Consider the following 25,470-nt stretch of genomic DNA (forward strand, 5'->3'; position numbering starts at 1 on the left):
GCCACAGAGGGGGTTAACTCTGATACGAGAATTATAAAAAAAAAAGAATGTGTGTACTTTGTACGCACGTAAGAAGTTATACTTCTATTATATGATTTCAACGAAATCAATATACTTTAAACAGTTTCTCTACTACTTTCCAAAAATTTTTATTAAAACAATACCAAAAATTAAAAAAATAAAAGAATAAAACACACAAAAACACATTGAAAAATGCCACAAATGATTTCTGAACAATAATTGTTGCCAAAAATTTTAATTAAATACGTATTTTCTGAAAAAAATTATATAATAATATACTTACAATCATAAAATCTATAAAAAAAATAAAAAAATGATTAACTTGCATTGGGCTTGAACCTACTTCCCTTGTATCCCGCCGTACGAGAGTCGAATCGATTTCAAACTGCACCACCTTCGCGTATATGTCATGTGGGAATATACACACACTGAACAACTTTTTGACATTTTGTTTATATGAATTTTTATTAGTTTGATTTTTGTCGAATTAAAATACAACAATATATAGAGTAAGAAAACGATACATTAGATGAAAATTTGTAGAAAGTTGGTTCGTAATCAGATTATGTAATTATTTGAATACAACTAAAACATTTAGAATTACGTACCTGTGGCTTTTCAAAACTATTTAAAAAGTCACTATAATTATAAATTTGATTTTATTTCTGTCCTCACAACAATAAAAAATAATATATTATACAACATTTTTGTTTACCGATAACCTCCATATTGAACAATTATTAACAGATCATTTCAACACCCAATCCCCAATCAGAGCCCGTATAAAGACTAATACCAAACTGTCGGTGTGCGCATGCGCGCAGATCAATATAAATTCACCCTCAATCTCAATCGCGCCTAAAGAAGTATAACTTCAAAAATATGCATTGAAATCCAGATCCCGTAAATTTTTGAGCGTTATAAAGTGAGTACAAAGACATACATATTTTTTTGTAATTACAGCTTCAATTTACCATACACTTCTCGTAAACTCTGCCGATAAGGTAGAGTCGTGTTGAAGAAACCTGGTGTGCCCTCAGAGATTGGACTAACCTCATGAACAGATATTTCACGTTGCAAAAATAGGGAAGCGCTTAAAAGTAATCTCCAACCTTTGTTAGAAGACGGTACAATAAGAAGAAGAATTGTCACTTTTAATTATTAATCAATTTGGCGTTTATTCATATATTCACTTTCGTACACGTACATAGGTACACCAATTTTTTGTTGTTTTACAATGTCCTCCACAACATTTTCAACATCTCGTAAGAATACAATCCAAAAACTGACAACGGAGAAAGAATTTTTGAGATTAAATCTTAAGTCCATAAAAGAAATTAAAAATGAAACTATCAAAACCATAGAAAATATTAAGCAACTTTTCATTAAAGATAATATGAGTAAGAAAATTCATGAACAGTACGTGGCTGGAACGGGGGTGCCAGTAGTTTTGAAAGAAGTTATACTCGAAGAACTGGACAGGTGAGAACGGTAGTTTTAAGTCTAAGGGCCAAACCATACGGGCCACTCTGCAGCGCTACTCTGTGGATCCACAGAGTGGCTGAAACAGGCGATTTTCTAGCGCCTGTGACTACGCTGCGAAGTGGATCGTTTGGAAGAGTGCGGCGTTTAATGTAATGGGTGAGGAAAAAAAGTAAGTTTGTTCAAATGATTAAAAATTTGCCGGCTAATAATTTTTTTAAAAAGTGTGTTCATCAAAGTCAGTGTTTGTAATGTCCATAGTTTTAAATATTTTATAAAGTTCCTATCCTTTTGAAAAAATACCAATAAACTCCATAAATGTAATTAAGGGGGGGGTATGATTTGAAATCAACATATCAAGCACATTTTTGTGAATTTTTTTCGAAGCTATGGTACAATTATTTTATTTTTAAATTAAATAAGCATATTAAGTAGAATTCAAAGAATATTTAGAAAAAAATTAAATCCAAAATACTGAAAAATAAGCCATTGGTGACAAATTTTGACAGGCAGCTCACAGAAGAATGGATTTTGCGTCACTCGACGCAATCAGAACTCGTCACTCGATCATACGAAACAAAAAATTCAAAGAGATTTAATTAGCTTATGAGTTTCACGAGGTCACAACGTCGAGTTTTTTATTTTTAATGATTTTTGAATTTTTGGTATCACTCAGAAATAAAAAAAAAGAAATTTTTGGTAAAAATGTTTGAATATCAACAGATTTATTATTGTTGAACAAAAAATAAGCAAAAAAAGAAAAACATCTCGACGTTGTTACCTCATGAAATGTCTAAAGAAAATGTGTGCAAAATATCAGGTAGATCGACCGAGTAGTTTTTCAGTTACAATGTCCACCGCATTTGAAAAAGCAGTTTTGAGAAAAATGCGTTTAAAGTTTTGACAACTGCATCTTCTTATTTGTCTGCCAAATCGTAAAGTGATGCACATTGGAATATGTTTTTTAAATCGAGGAGTAATCTGCAAAAGAGAAGGCGAACAGTTGTTTAACGTTTCTCACTACGTTCAAGCGTGCTAGCGCGAAGTCGCGGCAAAGCGAGTCGAAGGTAGGGATATTCAACACGCTGTATCTTTGGTAATTTTACTCCAATTACTTTGAAATTTTCAGGGAGTATTCTTGAAAGTATGCACTTTAATTTGAAATAATAAAAAAATTAAATATTTCAATACATTATTATTATTATTATACAATAATATTGAGCCAAAGCAGAGCTTATATGGCTCAAAGTACAAAAATAATTGTAGGTCTTAAACTAAATAATATAACATAAAACAAATTCTTACAAAATAAAAATTAAATTAAAGTAAATATTCAAAAGAATTGGTTTTCATAAAAGTTGTTACAACAATAGCAAATTAAAAAAGATACAAAAATTAGAAAGTAAGTATACCTAAAAATTACAAATTTTTTTCTCATAAAAAAAAAACATAAAATATATCCTTATATTTTACAACAACTATTTTAACAAAAATTGCTAACATTACACATACAATGTCCAGTTAGTTCTCATCAAACCTGTTTTTGAAACTATTTAAGCTAATAGCCCCTACGATGTCATCACTTAAACTGTTCCATTTATCAAAAAGTCGATTTACCAAAAAGTTTTGCCTTACAGTAGTTTTAAAAGGTTCCTTTTTCAATTTATAGTGATGACCTCGTAGTCTAGCATCTTCGCTGATATTAAAAAAATTCGATGTTCCCCAAAATTCTCCCCTAAGAATTCTGTAAGTAGATATTAAATCACCTCTCTCTCTTCTATGAGTCAATGGAGACAACTTAAGCTTTCTTAATCGAGTTTCATAGCTTAATCTTGCATAATTAAAAGGTAGCTTAGTAGCTCTTCGTTGTACTCCTTCTAATAAATTAATATCTCTTTGTAAATGAGGTGACCAAACAGATACCGCAAATTCCAGGTGAGGTCTGACATAACTTTTATAGAGTTTCAAAAACAAGTCTGGAGACATTCTAGGAAAAGCTTTTGATATGAGGTATAAAGCAGAGTTAGCTTTACCGACTACTTTTGCTGTTTTAGTAGACCAACTTAACGTTTGGTTGACCGTAACGCCCAAATCATTAACTTCCTGTACCGATTTCAGGGGAACTCCATCCAAAAAATATGTTATATGTGGATTATTATATCCACATTGAACAACACAACACTTACGCGAATTTAATGGGATAGCCCACTTCATGCTCCATTCTGATAGCTGATTAAGGCCACTCTGAAGAGTATTAACAATATCGGTACAGTAATATAACTTTAAATCGTCGGCATATGAAACTGATTTTGACTGCCATCCGCACGTTAAATCAGATACGTACAACAAAAACAGAATAGGCCCTAATATTGATCCCTGAGGGACACCACTGGCTACCGCACGTGGAACACTGCAGTCATTTTCCACTTTGACCGAAAAAGTTCTTTCAGAGAGGAAGTTTTCTAACCACAATAGCAACTCACCACGCACGCCGTAATGTTCTAGCTTCAGCATTAATTTTTGTATGGGTACCTTATCAAATGCACGGGAAAAATCTATATAAATAATGTCAATCGGTTCATATCGGTCCAAAGATAAAGTCCATTCATTAAGAGAGTGAAGAAGGTTGCTAGTTACAGAACGGTTCGGCAGAAATCCGTGTTGAGAGACTGGAATAACATTATTCTCTAACCAAAAGGATATAAATTTATTAGCTATTAATTTTTCCATTATTTTAACTGATGTTGGTGGAACTGTTACTGGACGATAATTAGACGAAAGGAGTTTATTTCCACTTTTATATATCGGTGTTACTATACCAGATTTCCATGAAGCTGGTATTGAATTTGTTTGCAAAGATTTGGCCAATAAAGCTGCCATTGGAGCCGCTAAACTATCTGCACAATTATGATATAACAATGGTGAAATATTTTCCGATCCAGGAGACGCAGTAGTCTTTAAAGAACATAATACCTCTCTAACCAATTCAGTAGAGATGTCAATTGTTGATAAACTCTCCATTATTCTATCAGAAGTGGGCAAACCTGAAAACGCAGCATCCGTGTCAACTGTAAAAGCAGTGGAAAAAGTCTCAGCAAATAACTCACAAACCTCTCCTTTTAAACATATTTCGCCATTAGATTTTTCTAATAACGGAATACCAGTTTTTGTACATACCCCCCTTAAGAGGAACTAGACAAAAGGAGTTATATCACAGAAAGAAGCACATAAAAAATTAACCAGTACGTCTGGTATCCTACAGCCGTAAAATAGTTTGAGACAATTTTCAACACAAAAACCACACACAATAGTAAGATTCCCATTACAACTGAGTGAACGAGGTCCTGTTTTTAAGGAGATGATGACATTAAATATATTATGTAAACATGTTAACTTTCAACCCTCTTTTAACAGATATCTTATCGTTTCGTTTTCTACAACAAACAATCAAACCTTTTCTGGCAGAGGATGGGACCCACTATTTAACATAAATAAACAAATAAGATTGTGAGTGCACTGCCCCAGCTGCATGCGGGCCATGGATGCGACTCAATTAAACCTACGTTTGTCTTCGACAAACCCTACAAAATCGAAACAAGACAACATAGGGAGTCAAACGTGGCAAATGCATATTGCATCTACACCGATGGCTCCAAAACGAAAGAAGGCTCAGGATGTGGAATATACTCCAGATCATTGAACCTTAGTATAAAATGGGGCATGGGCAAAAATGCCAGCGTAGTTCAGACTGAACTGGCTGGTATCTCCATAGCCGCAAAAGAGATAATCGGGAAAGGTATAGCCGGCAAAACTGTAATAATCTGCACAGACAGCAGACAAGCGCTACTAACCCTGAACAGACCACGCGTCATATCAGGGCTAGTAATGGAGTGTCATGAATCACTAGCCCAAGCCTCGGATGGTAACAACATCATCCTGAGGTGGGTTAAAGGACACAACAGAAATAAAGGCAACCGCATTGCTGACCAGCTGGCTAGAAGGGCAGCAGGCCTAAGACTCTTAGGACCTTGTGATCTTTTTGGCTTGCCGCATGTCACTCCCACACGCAAACCGTAAGAAGATGGGAAGAAGGGCCAGGATGTAGACTTGCCAAGGTGCCAAGGTAACACTAAGGAACCTTGGGAAGTCAGCATCAGAAAAGTACTTCAGAATGACCAGGAAAAACCTACGCTTGACCGTTGGTTTTTTAACTGGCCATTGTCAACTAAGAAAACACCTCCACACACTGGGGCTAGTAGACACATCTCTATGCAGGAGGTGTGAACGAGATGACGAAACTGTCGAGCATGTCCTATGTGAATGTCCGGAGTTATCGTCAATACGAGAGTATGCGTTCGGCGAGCCTTGGCCTACACCTGCCGATATAGGGGAGATGTCACCAGGTGATTTGTCCACCTTCCTGGAAATGGCAGGATGGATAATGAACTAAGGACGACAACCCCCTGGGAGGATGTACAATGGGTCAATTGTGGCCTAAGTGCTGTGGGACTTGACTCACACTCCCTACTCTGCAGAGAAGATTGTGAGTATTTGTTTTGTTCAGTTCAATGATGGATTCAGACGAGGCAAGTCTTCTTTCTCGCCAGAATATATAATAAAATGTAAATATAAATAGAGAAAATATTGCTTACCGGATTTATTCTTTTCGATAGGGCTACTCTCTTTAAAATCAGGAACAAATAATTCAAAGATATATAGCCGGTCTGTTATAGAATTTAATTAAAAATCTTTCGGAATCAAAATTCATTTTACGTGCTCAGCGTGTAAACTCTCGTCAATATTTGTAGCAGCTACAAAAGTGGTCCGTCTGAATGGGTTTTGCCACTAGTGGAAGCCACTAGCAGTGAGGCTCGGCGACTGTGGCTGACCACAGTCGCTCGTCTGGGGTGCAACGTCCAGGGCCCCCGCAAGGCTGTTTGCTGTTTGGCGCCCGCGTGCAGGATATATTTTAGCGCCCTTTAAATCCACTATACACGGTGAGTGGGGAGGAAAGCACCAAACTTTAAAACTGTATAATATTCGTAAAAATAATCAAAAATAACTTATAATATGTTGTTATTCGATTTTCATTTGTTTCCGAGATTTTTGAATTTTTGAAACAAAAAAATAGGACGCCACTGAGATATTTCAAATTAAAAATTTATTTTTGAATTCCCTGTTCAATTTCTGACAAACAATCTATCTTCATGCTTTCATACGACGCTTCATTTTCATGCAAAAAATAAAATATCTTAACACTTACAAAATATTCGAAGTAAGTCAGTTTCTACATGTTCATATTATAGAAACTTCGTCGAAAACTTTGTAAGCGTTAAGATGTTTTATTTTTTGCATGAAAACGAAGCCTCGCATGAAAAAAGGGAAGATAGATTTTTGTCACAAATTGAACGAGGAATTCAAGATTTTTAATTTGAAATATTTCAGTGGCGTACCAATTTTATCTTTAAAAAATTTCAGACTATTACCCGTACGCGCGACAATAGTGAAAACAAAATTCTTAATTTTATGCCAAAACATGCGCAGTAACTATGTCTTAAAACCCACCAAATTTCATTTGCACACCTCAACCGGTTTTAGAGCAATACATAAATCGTCAGTTTGTAAGAAAAATTTTAACACCCCGTATCTCGGAAACAAATGAAAATCGAATAACATATGAGTTACTTTTGATTATTTTTACGTATATTATACAGTCTTAAAGTTTGGTGCATTCCTCCACACACACTCTGTATAAAACTAAAAATATTTTTGAAAAATTTGAACCCAGAATGAAAGACTACATTATTACTGAGGCCGAAAGTCCCTGAAAACTTCTATAATGTTTATTTTAGTAAGCTACAGGGGTGAAAATAAAAGAGGAAATTTAATGTGATTTTTAATAATTGCAAATATTTAATTAAAAAGAAACGTTTTATTTATTTTAAGGGACTATCATCTCTCGGCAATAACGTTATTTTAATTCTGCGTTTAAATTTTAAAAAAATACTTATTAGTTTTCTCAGGATTCGAAAAAAATAAATAGATACATTTAAAACACATTGAAAATTTTGACTAGCGACATCTTCCGCCTTTTGCCATAAAAATATACATTTAAGTAAATAAACAATAATATTTTGTCATTTTAAAGTTTTCAAACAAATTTTATACAGGGTGTCTACATAACTAGGAACCATATGGGAAACTGTTTTATTATTAATTTTACGAGAAAAAGTTATTCTTCATAAAAAATTCTGCATTGTCTAGAACTCAGAATGCAACCATCAAATATCAAATTTTATGAATCTTATACGAGGTAGGTCAAAAAATATGAATTTCGGTCAGGAGCAAAGCACGTTTAATTTTCACAATATTGTAAAGTAGTTATGAAAAGTTGTTCAGCATTAAAAACTATGTTTCTATATGCAATTACATCCTTCTAATTGAAATATATTGTGATCTAGAAAGTCACTTTACTTTTGATCGAAATTCATATTTTTTTACATATACATACACATCTCATATAAAATTGAAAAAAATTGATAGGATTTAGTCACCCGATTATGACTTTTCAAGCTGAGTTGTTCTTTAGTAGTATTGAATTCGGCAATTTGTGGCAGGTTGTTATTCGAAAGATATTTAGGTTTAAAGTGTGATTTCCTTCTAATGGGCTGTTAGTGTTTGTGCCCAGTTCGTCATTACACATAATGTTCCCCAGTTTGTCAAAAACATCAAATAAGGGAATAAAGACCCTGACGAAATTTTTTTCAAATGGTTTGATGAGGTAGAAGACAACATAAGCGAAGTGGAATCAATTTGTGATGAAAATGTTGCCACTGACTACCATTGCTACACTGTAGTACCTGTCAGTTTTTTTGTTTTAACTTTATTTAAAAACCTTTTTATTTTCATTTTTCTTATTATTTGTTTAACTCGATTATAAATTTTTATTAGGATTCTTTAATTTGTTTAATTTTTATCACACCTTTTTTCGGGAGTAAAAAGGTACACAAACAATCCTTCCATTCTTGTTATAATGTTTTTTATTTTAATAAATACAGAAAAACTAGATTAATTACTGCGTTTTTTAGATAATCAATACTTTCAGTAAGTCATCGAGATATCTTTTTGTATTAAAATATTTAACAAAAACAAAAATTACCACTAAAATGCTAAACCCGTCTGTCAGGAGGTTAGTTAGTGTTTACGTCATTGATTTAAGATGTTAGTAGTTAAGGTTTAAAATAAATATTTCTTATTTACCAAACCTTCGGTTTGGCACCCCTTTGGGGTTACGCCCGCGTGCGCCGCACGCGTTGCACGCCCGGTTACGGGGGCCCTGGCAACGTCCACTTCACATAAGAACCCACGGCCAATTATCGGAAGCTGCTTTGTGGATCCACAGAGTAGCGCTGCAGAGTGGTCCGTCTGGTGTGGCCCTAAGTGTAGAAATATACTGAAGCATCGCATCTCGCCAGGCACATCGCTGCGATGCTCGCCAGGCATCTCCGCGCACATCACCACAAATTGCATACTCGCCATGGTATAACATACCACATCGCATCAGCATCGCTGTGGCATCGAGCATCAAAAACGTGGTTCCGGTAGAAATAACCTGGAAATTGGACTCTGGAATTATACCTCCAAACTTTAATAAGAAAAGCACATGATAGAGATGAATTTGCAAAGTCATTGTCTCAATAGGGAACTTGCACATTTTTTTTATTAGACAATAATGTACAGTTTTGTTTAAAAATGAGATTTCCAAAATTTCACTCTTCAAAAACTCGTAATAACTTAGAAATACATATTTAAATTCTTCTGCGGTATAAAATAGTTCAAACGGCCCGTGACGTCACATAGTTTTGCATTAGTTTTGATTATGGTTATATTTCGCTGTGTCTAGGTACACGCTAACGTGTACGCAAATAAAAAAGTTAGGTAGACGCGAATTAAACTTCATCAAGCCAGTGACGTCATTATTTAGCTTGCGCAGTGACTAAACATTTTAGTACATGCTATTTTGATATGTTTAGTGTTTGTTTGATAGAAAAATATTTGTTAAGGGAAGGGAAGCAGAACTATTCAGATGTTTCAAACTTAATTGTAACAAATCAATGTATATATATAAAAGTATAGGTATATTTAGGTTAGCAAAATAATTATATGTAGGTATTTAGTTGACATGACATGTAGGAACAAAATATTGTTAAAATTATTTTTATATGTAAGTGAATTATTATAATCAACTATTCTAAATGCAAAATAAGCCACAATTTAACTAAAAAAAATATTTTATTAACGTTTCGACGTCCAAATGGGATGTCATTGTCAAAATACAAAAATTAGTCAGATTAAATAAATTTTTTACCGAAAAAATTGTTTACTAAGCAACAACATTTTTGTTTAATTTAATAATATTTTGTATTTTGACAACGACATCCGGTTTAGACGTCGAAACGTTAATAAAATCAATTTTTTAGTTAAATTGTGGCTTAGTTCTCATTTAGAATAGTTGATTACAAAAATTCCACAAGGATAATAGCTTCAGAACAAGTTAATTATTATTGTGAAAGCTTTAGGTCTTCCTTTTATTTTAATCTTGGACGGTAATACTCTTTCATTTAAAACTAAAAAAATATATATTAATTTATAGTCTCTTATCTTTTTCGTACTGTTTTAAAATGTTCTTAAACTCGTTAAAAGAACTAAATAATTGTCCACACTCCACAGTTAATTTAAAAACAAACACTAAACAAATAAAAAATAACAAAACACTGACACTCTAACTTTTTTATTTGCGTACACGTTAACGTATACCTAGACACAACCTTATATTTAGGTATATTCTTCTTCTCCTTCTTTAGTTTATTGGCCTCCACCTACTTGGGTATTTGGCCAGCTCATCGTCGTGGAATAAGTCAAAAATATTTATATTCTAATGACATTTATCGTATGTAATTGTAATAATATATACCAGTTTGTTAAAATTGGAGTTTTATACTGTTTTTGAAGGAAAGGAACGAAGGTTTACTATTGAAAATAAAACCATTTTGTAAAAGAAAAATTTTCTATGAATAGTTCAAACGACCAAAAACACTTGTAACGTCACATAAATGTATTTTCTACTGACGTTTATAACGTCTAATTTAAAATTCTGTTTACTTTATTGGAAAAATGTAAATGTACAACCCAGTGACGTCACGACGCGTTTTAAACCACCTGTTTTAATTTGAATTTTAATCGTCTTTAGGGGCCAAACGAAAGACAAACAAAACTTTTTTATCTTTGATACATGTTTTAAATTATGTTCTGTTGTGATTTATAACATTTTTTTCGAATTTAAAAATTTATGCAAGTTCCCTATTAGATACGGTACCCTATTAAACAAATTTCTTTGGTTTGGATTAAGGCTCATTATGGAATTAACGGAAATGAAATAGTGGATAGACTTGCCAAGGATGCTACTACAACAGGGGAAACGATAGAAGAACCATTAATGCCAGTCACTGATCTACGACAATGGTTTAAGAAAAAACAAATGGAGCAATGGCAACTGGAATATGATATCTCTCTTAAAGGTGTACGATTTCATGATATCCAACCAAAAATTTATAGAAAACCGTGGTTTAACGACATTACAAATCGGCACTTCATTAAAACCTTAAATAGAGCAAGGAACAAACATGGTTTATATCCAGTTCACAAAAATAAACTAGGGTTGGCCACTTCTCAAAACTGCACATGCGGGGAGTTGGGTAGTTTAGAGCATGTGATTTTCGATTGCGCAAACTTCCAGATGCTGAATCAACAGTTATATAAGAATCTACAAACAGTAGGAGTTACTCTCCCCACCAATTTAAATTCCATTTTATGTACACGAAATATAAATTTGTATAAAATTGTTTATAACCACTTAAAAAATATGAAAATTGATATTTAAAAAAAAAATATATATAAAAAAAAAAATTAAAAAAAAATATATATATATATAAAACAAAACAAAAAAAAAGAATAATAAAAAAAAATAAATAAATATTAAAAAACAATAAAAAAATCAAAATAAAAAAAAACAACAAAAAAAAACAAAAAATCACAAAGAAGGCCTAAACCTCCGCGAGGATGAATCGGGTTTAGGTCTTAGCGCGAAAGAAAAAAAAAAGAAGAAAAAAAAATTAATATCAATTAGTGATTTAGTATAAGTATTTAGTAATAGTGTTTTATTAGTATGTATTTTTAATGTACTGTATGTAATATATGTTTGTGATTATTAAAATATAATGTATATCAGTTAAAATTAGGAAATTGTGTCTATGAAAATAAAAAAAAAATTTGAGCTGGCCAATTGGTTCAAACCAAGGTCATAAATCTAAACACACACACACATACGGTACCCAAAGAAGAACTAACATCAAGACGATAATGCAGTCTAGTCTCCTTTTCAGGTTGTCAAAATATTGTGTCACAATAATGTCAACATATTTGTCAGTATTTAATTATACTTTTATATTGAAACGTATACAAAACCTAATAATATAGAAAATGGATACCACTAAAATTGACTCACTGCTAAAAGATATTAAGAGACAATTTAAAGAATCGGATAAGATATTAGCCCAAACTGTTGCTGAAGAACTAGATATACCTCAGTAAGAAAATTGTTCTTATTTATTGACAGTAAAATATTGTGAAAAGATGAGTAGAGATGATAAATATACTAATACTCTGGGCTAATTAGCAAAATTCATGGAAAAGTTATTTACCAGCAATTTTATTGCTGGAATCGAATCTTATCATTGTATATATTAATAATATAGGTATGCAAAGTCCGCAGATAGTGTGCTACTTTTTTTATAAACAAAATGGCGCCGACAAATCGTATTTTTTTCAATTATTGCTCTATAACTCCGAAGATTTTAACTTTACAACAAAAACACCCAAATAAAAATTCACCGCAATTAAATTCTGCATAGAGATATGTTTTTCACGATTTGCTCCGACGAAAATTTTCCTCGGAAAATGCGGGTTTTCCTAACAAAAACTATAATTTTCAAATAAAGTTTTAGGTAAGTAATTTTTAGTAATTATTAATCAATAATTAAATAACTTAGTGACATCAAAGATTTCTTGGTATAGATTGTAATTCCAGAAGCCGGTGAAAATTAAACGAATATTTTAGCAACAATTCAATTGTTAATTAACAATTTACGATCGCAATAATAACCAAAATAATCATGATACATTGATCAAACTTATAAAGATTATAAAGATGAGATGCTTGTTTAATATTTTATTGACAAAATATAAATTTTTCCTTTTTTTTTGGATAATCTTTAAATTTTGAAAAAAAATAGTTATAATACGTTGGTCTAATTAGTAAAGTACAAAGAAAGGTTATTTACCAGCAATTTTATTGCTGGAATCGAATTATAAGATCCTATATATTATTAATATAGGTATGCAAAGTCCACAGATAGTGTGCTACTTTTTTTATAAACAAAATGGCGCCGACAAATCGTATTTTTTTCAATTATTGCTCTATAACTCCGAAGATTTTAACTTTACACCAAAAATACTCAAATAAAAATTCACCCCAATTCTACATAGAGGCATGTTTTTCCCGATTTACTCCGACGAAAATTTTCCTCGGAAAATGTGGGTTTTCCCAACAAAATCTCGAATTTTCAAATAAATTTTTTGGGCCAGTAATTATTTATCAATAATTATATAACATGGTGAAATAAAAGCTTTCTTGGTATAGATTATAAATTCAGAAGCCGGTAAAAATGAAATGAATATTTTAGCAACAATTCAATTGTTAATTAACAATTTACAGTCGCAATAACAACCAAAATAATCATGAGACATTGATCAAACTTAGAAAGATTATAAAGGTGTGATGCCTATTTAATATTTTGTCGACAAAATATAAATTTTTCATTTTTTTGCATAATCTTTAAATGTTTAAAAAAAATTGTTATACACAAATTAACATTTCTTAGAAATTGTTTAATATATTCTAATTTTAAAAAATACTTCAAATGCGTATTTCATAGGTCTTGAAAATGAATGCTTTAAAAATTTTTTCCAACCATTTGCAAATAAGTTAGGAAACAGCAAAATAAATATACGATATCTCCATTGTTTATAATTTGTTTTAATTGTTTCAAAGCTTAAACGTGAGTCTATGGTACAATCTAATTACTCACAAAGAATGTCAAAAATTAGTGCAATGGTTATATTTTAATCAAAGATTAAAAATACTTTTTCTGTAATTTTTAGCGCGAAAGTAGGCTTGATACAGAGCTGGAGATAAAATGTTCACTCGAAGCGACTGACACTCTTAAACTCGCGCGAGTTGTGTATGTGGGCGGGTAGCTACGGTACTGTATTATTCTACTTTCGCGCGTATAAATTACAAAAAAATATATTTATAATCTTTAATTAAAATATAACCATTAAGCTGATAATCGATATTGTTTTATAAATAATTAGCTTGTACTTTAAACTCACTTCTACGCTTTGAAAGAATTAAAAAAAAATTATTAACACCGTAGTAATCGTATGTTTACTTTGCTGTTTCATAACTTTTTTGCAAATGGTTGCAAAAAAGTTTTAAAGCATTCATTTTCAAGATATTTTAAATGCGCATTTTAACTATTTTTTAAAATTATAATATAATAAAAACTTTCTGAGAAATGTTAATTTGTTTATAACTATTTTTTTTAACATTTAAAGATTATGCAAAAAAATAAAAAATTTATATTTTGTCGACAAAATGTTAAATAGGCATCTCATCTTTATAAGATTTCAAAGTTTGATCAGTGTATCATAATTATTTTGGTTATTATTGCGACCGTAAATTATTAATTAGCAATTGAATTGTTGCTAAAATATTCGTTTAATTTTCACCAGCTTCTGGAACTATAGTCTAAACCAAAAAGGTTTTTAAGTCACCAAATTATTTAATTATTGGTAAATAATTACTTATCTAAAACTTTATTTGAAAATTAAAGATTTTGTTGGGAAAACCCGCATTTTCCGAGGAAAATTTTCGTCGGAGCAGATCAGTAAAAACACGTCTCTATGCAGAATTTAATCACGGTGAATTTTTATTTGAGTGTTTTTGTTGTAAAGTTAAAATCTTCGGAGTTCTAGAGCAATAATTGAAAAAAACACGATTTTCGGGCGCCATTTTGTTTATAAAACAAGTAGCACACTATCTAAGGACTTTGCATACCTATATTATTAATATATAGGATCTTATAATTCGATTCCAGCAATAAAATTGCTGGTAAATAACTTTTCCCAAAAATGGCATATTCTCCGATAATCAGCCCAGACTATAATAAATAGATATAGGAATTTTAAAGCCACTTCCAACTATGTAAAATTTTCTTCCGATTTTCACCTTTGCACTGATTTTGTATCAACTTTTAATAAGACTCTAAGAGACGAGGGCCGTTCTTAGCACCAGTTGCCTCGGAGACCATCGCCGCCATTATATTCGTGATCAGTGGCTCCAGAAGAATGAGTTGACACTGCGTTTTAATCGAGTTTCTATAAAACTTCAGAGACCCATTATGAGCACCAGATGTCTAGGAGACAATTACCGATATTATATTAGTGTTCAGCCTTCAGCGACCCCTAAAACACCCGAGTAACGAAGTTACTCCCGAGTTTGAATTGATTTTGTGACAAATTTCCATACAAATCCAGGAAACGAGGCCCATCCTATGCACCAGGTGCCTCAGAGACCAACGCTGACGTGAAATTAGAGTTCAGCGACCCAAGAACACCGATTAACGAGTTTACATTGATTTTATACCCAATTTCTATAAAACTCATGGCGACGAACCCCGTCTAGGGCACAGGTATCTCGGAAACCATCGCCGCCATGATATTACTATTCAGCGAACCCAAAAATCACCGGGTAGTGAAAACTGAACTCATTTCCGAATTAAAAATTTATCATTTTTCATCACTTCGGTATTTTCCGTGTTCAATAATACAATTTTCATTTCGTCATCATCATTTTTGTTCACAAAGTTTCCTAAGGCTCTTACGAACCGAATACAAAATGTTTCATCAAGACTCTTGGCTTTTTTTACTGCTTTTGGGCTTTTTACTACTTTATTGCCTAGCCTAAAATCTAACTTATATTTAATTTTTAGAGATATTAGCCTAATACAAAACAAATGTGACATAATCTGCAACGACTTAAAGCAACTCCGAAACAATATGGAAGAACGCCTGATCCTCGTGAACAAAACTGATTTTATAATGAACATTTTAAACTACAAGCTATACGAAGTTCAGTACGACTTTGCGACGCGAATCAAAAAGCTAAAAGAGATCAAGAAACAGTTAGAGAATACGGAAATCACGGCTGGAAATGAGTCAAGAATAGCATTGAACTTTGTAGAAAACGATAAGGAAATAACTGAATGTGAGCAGAGTCATGAACAGCAACATAAAAGCGTCAGACAACAAATGCTGGTAAATATTTATTTTATTTTCCGTGTCCGCAGCATCAACAACTTTAAATTGTGTATTTACAATGGTTGGCCACATAGATGACCCTATCATTTGATAAAATTAAGTCTTGTCTTCCTACCAATTTCCTTTTTCCCTCGATTTTTCCTTTCAGTGTTAACTGCAGTATTCAGTATCTGCTACCTCTCATTATATGCCCCAGATCAAGTTTTCTCTCTTTTATCATCTTTGTCAAGTCTCCTACGCCTAGATCTATCCTGTTTAAGACTTCTATGTTTGAAATGCGTTGAAGCCATGACATTTTAAGCATTGTACGATATGACCACACCTAGACCTTCATACCTCCATAAAGTTTCAAAGTATTATTCTTGTAGTTTCTTCTATCGGCCTTTCTATCATCAAAGCTATCCGTACCTTATTGATGGCTGCTCTGAAAAGATCTACCGAGCTACAACTATACCACTCTCTTAGGTTTCTCAGCCAGGAAATTCTTCATCTTCCTATGGATCTTTTACCCTTAATTTTACCTTGCATTATGAGCCTTTATGGTCTCATATTTCGCACCTCTGGTAATGAAGCCTAAATACTCCAGCTTTCTTGTCTTGATGTTCTTTATGACATCGCAATCCTTTTGTAGCCTTCTTAACACTTCGGCATTTGTAATTCGCTGGATCCGTAGTATTTTCAAAATCCTTCTATAGCACCACATCTCAAATGCTTCCAACTTCTTTGCACTATCTACTTTTAGTTTTACATTTCATACAACAAAGTCAAGAACACGTAGCATCTTAAGGCTCTTATCCTCAGCTCCAGAGGTCTTGATTAACAAATTTTTTTTTTATTTTTATATGTAATTGCTTATCTTTCAGTGCCTGATTTCTCTACCTTGGTCATTGTATTTATTTACCCAGGTTCCCAGATATTTGTAGTTATTCACTCGTTCTACTTGTTTTCCCTTGATGTCTAGCATTCCTACTGTATGTTGCTTATAAATAATCATGAACTTGGTTTTCTTAACGTTCATTTGTAGTCCATATTTTATACTGACTTGATGTAATCTATTTAGTAATCGTTGCAGCGCTTCTAGACTGCAAAAATAGCGGTGTCGTCTGCGAATCTTATGTTGTTCAATATTTTTCCATTTTTTGATATACCCTGTTCTTCCTCTGATATTTCTTCCTTAAAAATAGCTTCGCTGTATAGAATGAATAACAATGGGGCAACACGCAACCCTGTCTAACACCTCTTTTGGTTTCTATAGTTTCTGTTTCGAAATTTTCGATTCTAACCTTTCTTTTTTGATTCAAGTACAGATTCAGAGTATTGTAATGATTTAATCTTCTAATTTATTAATGACTTGTAATACTTACTTTATTTAGTTTTAATTTACATTTATTTTAATTTATCTATATTTAGGTAACACTGTTTACACACACTGAAACAAAGTGTATATAATACATTTCTTCCCAACTTAAAATATCACAAACAATTCAGTAATTTTTTCAACTACGGTATCTTCATCATCTTGGTGCTACAGCCCTTAGAGGGCCTCAACCTTCTCAAGCTTTCTACGCCATTCTGTTCCGTCCCTTGCTTGCATTTTCAAGTTGCCGACTCCGATCTTATCGGCATCTTGTGTTACCCCGTCCATCCACCTCAGCTTAGGTCTACCCCGTCTTCTCATTCCCACGGGTTGCGCTGTTAGAATCTTTTTTATCATGTTCGATTTAGGCGCCCGGGCTACATGTCCTGACCACTGCAGGCGGTTTCGCTTAATTATAGTGATAATATCTTTTCCACCAAACGTATGCTTGTAGATATTCTGCAGTTCAAAGTTATATCTACGCATCCATATTCCGTTCTCACAGACCGCTCCGAATATCTTGAGTAGCACCTTTCTTTCAAAAATCGATAGAGCGGATTCATCTGTTTTAGTTAGCGTCCATGCCTCTGATCCATATGTGAGAACGGGTACTATCAATGTTCTATACAGCCTTATACGAGTTTTTTGAGACAGACGTTTGTTAGCTAAGTACTTTGACAGACTATGATAACACCTGTTTGCAATTATTATTCGTCTCTTTATTTCCCCTGATGTGTTATTATTGGGGTTAACCGATGTCTCTAGATATATAAACTCTTTGACAGCTTCTAAGTTTTGGCCATTGATGATTAGATCTGCGTCAACATTTCCAGCTCTTGTGTTTGTGTTAGTCGCCATGAATTTGGATTTATTTCGATTTATGTATATGTAACTCCATTCGTTTTGCTGCTGCTACTAGCTCGGTTAGGATTTCCGCAGTTCTCCCTCTGGTCCTTGTTATAATGTCCACGTCATCTGCATATGCTAGAATTTGGACAGATCTATTGAATATTGTTCCCCTGCTATCTAAATTAGCGTCCTGTACGACTTTTTCTAATGCTACATTAAAAAATTGACACGCCAGCGCATCTCCCTGCCTTAACCCCCTATGTATTTCAAATGGGGTTGACGAGTCGTTTTGAATTTTTACTGCTGATATCATCATCGCCATTGTCACTTTTATCATACATATGAGTTTTTTTGACCCTGCATGCCCTGCCGACTGCAGGCGGTTTCGCTTAAAATTATAATGGTAATATCGTTTCCACCAAACGCATGCTTGTGGATATTCTGCAGTTCAAAGTTCAACTACGGTAAGTTTTCTTTATTTGCTTGTTTTAGGAAGCCCAAGAATGTTACGAAAAATCAGCAAATGTCCTAGACGACTGTTTAGAAGTCCTGAAAAAGAATTTTACAAATCTCATCCTGCTACTAGAAGCCCATAAGCGACTCACAGGAAACTCCAACCTGGAAGAGACTATAGAACTTGACGAACTGAAAGAAATGTTGGATGGATGTACACTACTGGCATCGACAGGGTGGAGAACGCCTGCTCAAGACCTAACAGGTAGATTAGTTCTAGGTTTTAAGATTTTTTGTAGAGGTATTTTAAAAAAATGTAACATTTGTTGTAATTATCAACCGAAATAAACATCACATCAAAGTAATCACATTTTTTTTGCTTAAGAGCCTACAGTAGCGCATCATCAATATAAGTTCGGGAGATAGTATCATACCCTATTTCGAAAGTTCTGCGAAACTTTGGCAACAGTGGCAATATTTGACATTTTCTAAGATCAATGCTTTGACAATATACTCATAGGCGTGCTATATGGAAGTAATAGAAAACAATTTTGTTATTAGTAAATAAATATTTATAAAAATAAACCAAAATGGGTGAAAATTTTATGTTAACATAGGTATTTGCACGAAACAATAATAAATAATCATTTCGTTGTGAACTCTTATTTTATTTAGTTCATATAGCGCCAAAAGCACTCTAACTAGTTTCAACCCTTTTTTTGAAATAGAACTTTAAATGAACTTTTCCCATTTTTTAAAACTATTGATAATATTTTTAGAATAAAAAATCCTCCTAAAACTTTATATACTCGCATTAGAATTCGAAATATGTTTACGTAAATATACTTACCTATAACTAAAACTCGCAAAAAACAATAATCTATTTTTTCAAATAATCCGACAACTTAGTTCTATTACACAAAAACATAATAAATTAATTATAAAATTAAACACTATTTCCCTATGGATCAACACTAACGAATTCTTAAAATAATACACTGCTGCACTGAACAGATATCGATACAGATAACAGAACAGATAAGAGAATCGTGCTATTACACATATAGAAATCTGACGAAGGTTTGTCAAAATGACAGTGACTATTTCTCTATGTTGCCTAATCAGTTATTTAGTTATAATATATTCGATTTTTTGCTAGAGTAGCTCCAATATGACACAAAATCTAGGCATGGGATAAAACAATTTATTTAAAGAGAGTGTATCTATTTTTTTTTTGTTCTTCTTAATGGCGGTACAGGATCGTATTTTTAATATTGTATTTAGTTATAGAGTAATTTCCACATACAGTCGAACCCACTTATTAGAGTACCGGTTATAGGAATATCCCGGTTTAAGGAATATAAATTTGAGGTCCCGAAACGTTTCTATTTGCTCCTTAATAAATTTATCCGTTTATGCTTATAGGAATACGTTTTAATGAATTAATATCGCTTAATCGAATATTATTCAAGTGGACGAACAACTTTTTATTCATATTTTCCAAAAAAATTAAAATTATATCTGGTTTATTATTATAAACTTTTAAAAATTTCTATTGCGACCCACCTCATTGTAGTTATAAATTTTATTGGTAAATGGTTTATTGACTTCGACAATAAAATGGCAGACAAGAATAGAAATGTTCTCTTTTATTGATAACCGCCCTGTCCATAAACCCGACATGAGTTTGAATATTTTTAACAATCCGTTTTTTGCCTGCCAATTCATCAAAACACAGAATTCGACAAAATAAAGGACGAATATTTTTAAGAGTTGTTTCTCTTGACGATAATTTATCGGTTTTCGAAGATACTGAAGATTTAGAAGAAAACAATGAAACCACCCAACTCAATTTTAAAGCGAAAGATGAGGCAAAAGATGAAGATTTTTCGATTTTGTGGATATTTCATCCAATTTGGCAAGTCCTAACCGTCTGTAATATTATAAGAATATTTCTGGAGGGCCAATTCAATGTAATTTTGTATAACTTATATAATAATATAATAATAATATAATAAATAAATATAATAACTATATTTTTCAAAAAAAAATGAGAAGTAATTTTGGCGTATGCATTTTAAATAAGATAATATATACATGTTTACATATTGCACACATTTCATGCTTATTAATGGATTTATGAACAGAAAATGTAATTTGGTTTTTTAATAAAATAAGTTACACTGCTGTATCATTGACATAAAAGGACCTAAAACCATATAAATATAATGTAAATGTAGGTACATACATAGTATGTACTATTATTATGTAAGTCTATTCAGTAGGTACACTTATTTCTACCAGCCATCAATGATCGGGTATTAGAATATACCGGTTATAGGAATATTTTTGCTTGGCACGAAGGCTATTCCAATAAGCGGGTTCGACTGTACTAATATATTTCTCAAATTGGGCTCTGTACCGTCATTATTTACTACATTACGATATGTGTGCCAAATATCCCGAAAAAATATTCAAAATTCAAGCCGCAATCTTGGAACGTGTTTTCAGTTTTCATGACGCGCTACTGTAGTCTCTTAAAATCTCCCTATTCTTTTAGATTTCACTGAAAGTCAGAAACTAATGTTTACAGAAGAAGGACTTTTGGTAACACATGCAGGAAGAGAAGTAACGTATGACGAAGCTGTAGAAATAAAACTTTTAGATAATTTGAAATTGGTGGATTTGTTTCAAAGAAAGAAGCCTAAAAAAGAGGAAGCAGGGGATGTAAGATCCGTACAAGGTTCAGAAGGTAATTATTATAACTTCTAAATGGAAGAGTAGAAGAGGCATTAGGTTTGCTTCTCTATTTATTTTTAACGTCTGGCATGCATTCTAAGTCTTAAATCTGGATATTTGATTGTTTTATATTTACTTACTTACTCCGTGGCATTAGCAGTGGCGGCCGGTCAGGGTCGGCAGTGCCGACCCACACATTTATATAGATAGATTTTTTTAATATTTGTATCTGTGAAGTAAAAAAAAATATGTCAGATAATACAGACTAAATTTTATTCATGGTTTTTAAAAGGATTTGATCAATCCGAGCGTTAAGTGATCCCTGCGCATAACAGACTTCTCAAAAAATGAATGATCCGAGTCATTCATCTGACTTTTCGGCTAGCCGTACCCAACGCATCCGCAGCTGATGATTTACACGTAAAACTCAACGAAATAACAAGTCGATGAGCAAGCGAACATACATTCTCTCCGTAGGCAGGTACGGCATATTTAAATCTGCCGGTCGGTAGTGCATCGCCAGATCGCATCGGCAGAAATTGTCAAAAATAATCAAGCCGTTTTACGTCGTTTAATTGATATTGTAAATTTTTTTTAAGTTGTCAGGAATTATCATGTAGTGGACATGATGGATCGAAGCATTTGTTAAAAATCAAAGTAATTATAGAGAAAATAATAAAATTGTTTTAGAAATATTTACTTTCTGATTCGAAGTGTATTCGTAATACAGAATGAACTAATACATATAATCAAATAGTTACGGTACATTCCATGTCAAATCACTCAATCAAAAAATTTTGGATCTCCGATTTGTCTGAAAATTGGTATATAGCTTCTGCGGGACGTAAAAATAAGATATTTAAGATCAAAAAATCTTCTTCTTTTTTCTCAAAATGTTATTTTATGCGATTTTACAGTGATTTGGTGTTTATTTAAACAAATTTGCATTTTCTGTCGTAAAGTATCAATGAAAAACATAATATTTTAATAGAAAGGACTCAAAAACAAGTTTTTGATCAAATTTTATAGTGTAAAAAACGTTAAAATACGGTTTTTTACATTTTCCTCCATTCCCAAAATACATCATCATCGATTTGGCTGAAAATTTGCAAACAGATAGCCAAAAGATAGGACTTTGAAGGAAGTGGTTAGAAGGATTTGAATTATATTACAATACCAAAAAAGTTGCATGCAGTAATATCAGACTCAAAAGTATATATTAGTCCAGTCGGGATAGCATTTGACCTTGAATGCCGAGCTGCCCAAAATTTTATTTTTCTGATCTTTAGGGGAGTCAATAGTAGCCTAAATTTAAAATCACGAATGAATTCCTCCGTTACGTTAGCTGCCATCTTGATTTTAAAGGAAAACCTGTTTTGCTCAATATCTCCGCCATTTTGAACTTTTCGACAAAAATGGTAGTAACTGAAATTGTTCCAAATAAATCGTATTTACAATTATTACAATTTCTTTTTAACAATTTTTGTCGTGAGGTCGATATTTTCGAGTTAATTGTACTTACAGTAGACGCCTATATTTTTGACTATAATATTGCATGTAACTTTTTTGGTATGGTAATATAATTCAAATCCTTCTCACCACTTAAAGTCCTATGTTTTGTCTATCTGTGGGCAAATTTTCAGCCAAATCGATTATGACGTATTTTGGGAATGGAGAAAAATGTAAAAAACGGTATTTTAACGTTTTCTACACTATAAAATTTGATCGAAAGCTTGTTTTGAACCAAAGTAACTTGTTATAATGCCATATAATGACATTTTTGAGTCCCTTCTATTAAAATATTATGTTTTCCATTGATACTTTACGATAGAAAATGCAAATTTGTATAAATAAACACCAAATCACTGTAAAATCGCATAAAATAACATTTTGAGAAAAAAATAAGAAGAAGATTTTTTGACCTTAAATATCTTATTTTTACGTACCGCAGAAGCTATATACCAATTTTCAGACAAATTGGAGGTCCAAAATTTTTTTTGCTCCAAAATTGAGTGATTTGAAATGGAATGACCCTTACATTTTGAATAACGTTATTGAATCTGAGATTTAGAAAACCATTTGCTTTTCGCTGGAAGTAGATGAAACTTCTGATTATCATGTCATTCACAATTATCAATTATTGTTGTTCGATACACGTTACGTCGTAATATTTATGAGAGGTTTTTAGGTTTTAGAAACGTGAGTAAAAGCAATAAGGCAGAACATATTTTTGATGTTTTAAAGAATTTTTTAAAATTTTTTGATATCAAAAATAAATTGGTAGGGCAAACTGGGGCAATCTTATGACGGCGTTGCTGTGATGTGTGGTGAATTGCATGGTCTCCAGGCAAAAGTTAAAACTACATATTGCATCACAAGCTTTATTTACTTACTATTATGCGCATATAATGAATTTAGTTTTGCATGATACGTGTAAAAGAATAAAGAATATCGTCTTTTCTTGCCAGTTTAGCTCACCTAAACGGATTACTGCTTTAGAACAAATTTGTTTCGAAAAAAAAGCGAACAGTTTGTCAGACGCGATGAAATTTTAAATCTCGGTTAGTTTTATCTAAGCAGATTATCTCTGGTAGTTTTAGTATCTCTAGCAGATTTTCGTGAACAGCTTTTGGAAGTTTTTGATTTTATTATTGATTTTTATTTTGATTTTGAAATTGGCGATACCTCGATCCGTGAAGCAATCGATTTGAGAATTTTCTTTTAAATTTAAATTCTTTTAAATATTTTTAAGACAGAGTTTGCCCAAGATATTCATTATTGTTCAAAATCAGTCAACTGACATTATTTATTCAGAAAATAGAATACGAAAGCTGGAGCAAAATCTCAGAGATTTTCGTAATGATAGTAGTTTCCAATATATACGCAGTGACATTTTGGACTCGCTTGATATTTCCGAACCATTCCAAAAAAGACAACAACATGATACATATCTCGAAAAACGAATAGGTATATCTTGAAATTTTGGATACCTACTAATATATGCAAATGGATACTCGTTTTTCGAATTTTGAAGATTTGCAAATTTTTGACCTCTTTTCCAAAGAATATCAAGATATTTATTATAACAAGTTAGGTACTTAAAAATTATGCCGATCCAAATATTTTCAGCCAGTGGGCTAAGTTACAAAATATGTATGTATAATTCTATGTAGTAAGTACTGCAATTCATTATAACAAACTGTTCATCAATTATCTAATCACCACTACCACCAATTTCTGCCTCAAATAAACGGGATTTATCTTGTCTCAAAAGAATCAACACGTATGGTCGAAACACCATGAAACAAGAGAGAATGTCAAGTACATCAAATAAAAAAAAGACAAAAAACAACAAAACCTCCTATGATGATTTAAGCCTTTTAGTTTGATGGTATACCTATATGAGGAGACAAAAAACCTTGCCGACCCTGTCTCCAAGGCCACGAGCCGCCACTGGGCATTCGATCACTTCGTGGGGTTTTGCTGACTTGACAATATGCCTTAATTCCTCTTTGTCTTGAGCAGTCTCCACGTCCATATCTTAAGATCTCCTGCTATATTATCTCGCCACCGGAGTCGAGGTCGCCCACGTCTTCTTTTTCCAGTTGCGACTTCTGCCCATGCCAACCTTACTATTCTTTCGTTAGAATGTCCTTTGAGGTGTCCTGCCCATTGGAGTCAGTCTTCTGGACTTTATTTCTTTTATTAAGTTAGCGTCTGGATATAGTTCTTTGATCTCTTTGTGAGTTCTGATCCTATATTGTCCTGCTGCTTCATCAAGCATAGGCCCAACGATGCGCGATGTTCCTTAGGATTTTTCTTTCCCAAACAAGTAGTCGCTCTTCGTTTGGCTTTGTTATCACGTTGTCTTGTTTACCACTTTGTCCACGGTTCGCTACCATATATCACTATGAGTCGTATGACTTTAATATAGTCAGTGCCGGCGCTAGAGTATAAGGTGCCCGCCTGCAAAACTAGTACAGGCGCCCCCCCCCACACACATTCTTATGGGCGCCCATATAAAAATTTTTAGAGTGGGGCCAGACGTGAAGATGTTGCACATTACAGTT

At 32.8% G+C, this 25,470-nt stretch overlaps 1 protein-coding gene across 2 annotated transcripts in view; it reads left to right on the top strand.

Moving 5' to 3' along the window:
* The first annotated feature begins 1,202 nt into the window (after window positions 1-1,202).
* LOC126886718 (uncharacterized) overlaps window positions 1,203-25,470 on the top strand; it is a 41,310-nt gene continuing 17,042 nt past the window's right edge. The window contains exons 1-4 of one of the 2 annotated variants that reach the window (XM_050653722.1): window positions 1,203-1,503; window positions 15,675-15,999; window positions 18,701-18,926; window positions 21,222-21,413. In XM_050653722.1, coding sequence (XP_050509679.1) covers window positions 1,259-1,503; window positions 15,675-15,999; window positions 18,701-18,926; window positions 21,222-21,413 — 988 coding nt within the window. In that variant the 5' untranslated portion in view covers window positions 1,203-1,258. Of the gene's footprint in view, window positions 1,504-11,972; window positions 12,150-15,674; window positions 16,000-18,700; window positions 18,927-21,221; window positions 21,414-25,470 lie in introns of those variants that run through there. The other variant, XM_050653723.1, reaches the window with a different exon arrangement.

The sequence above is a fragment of the Diabrotica virgifera genome, chromosome 6 (assembly GCF_917563875.1).
Source record: "Diabrotica virgifera virgifera chromosome 6, PGI_DIABVI_V3a".
NCBI classification, from domain to species: domain Eukaryota; kingdom Metazoa; phylum Arthropoda; class Insecta; order Coleoptera; family Chrysomelidae; genus Diabrotica; species Diabrotica virgifera.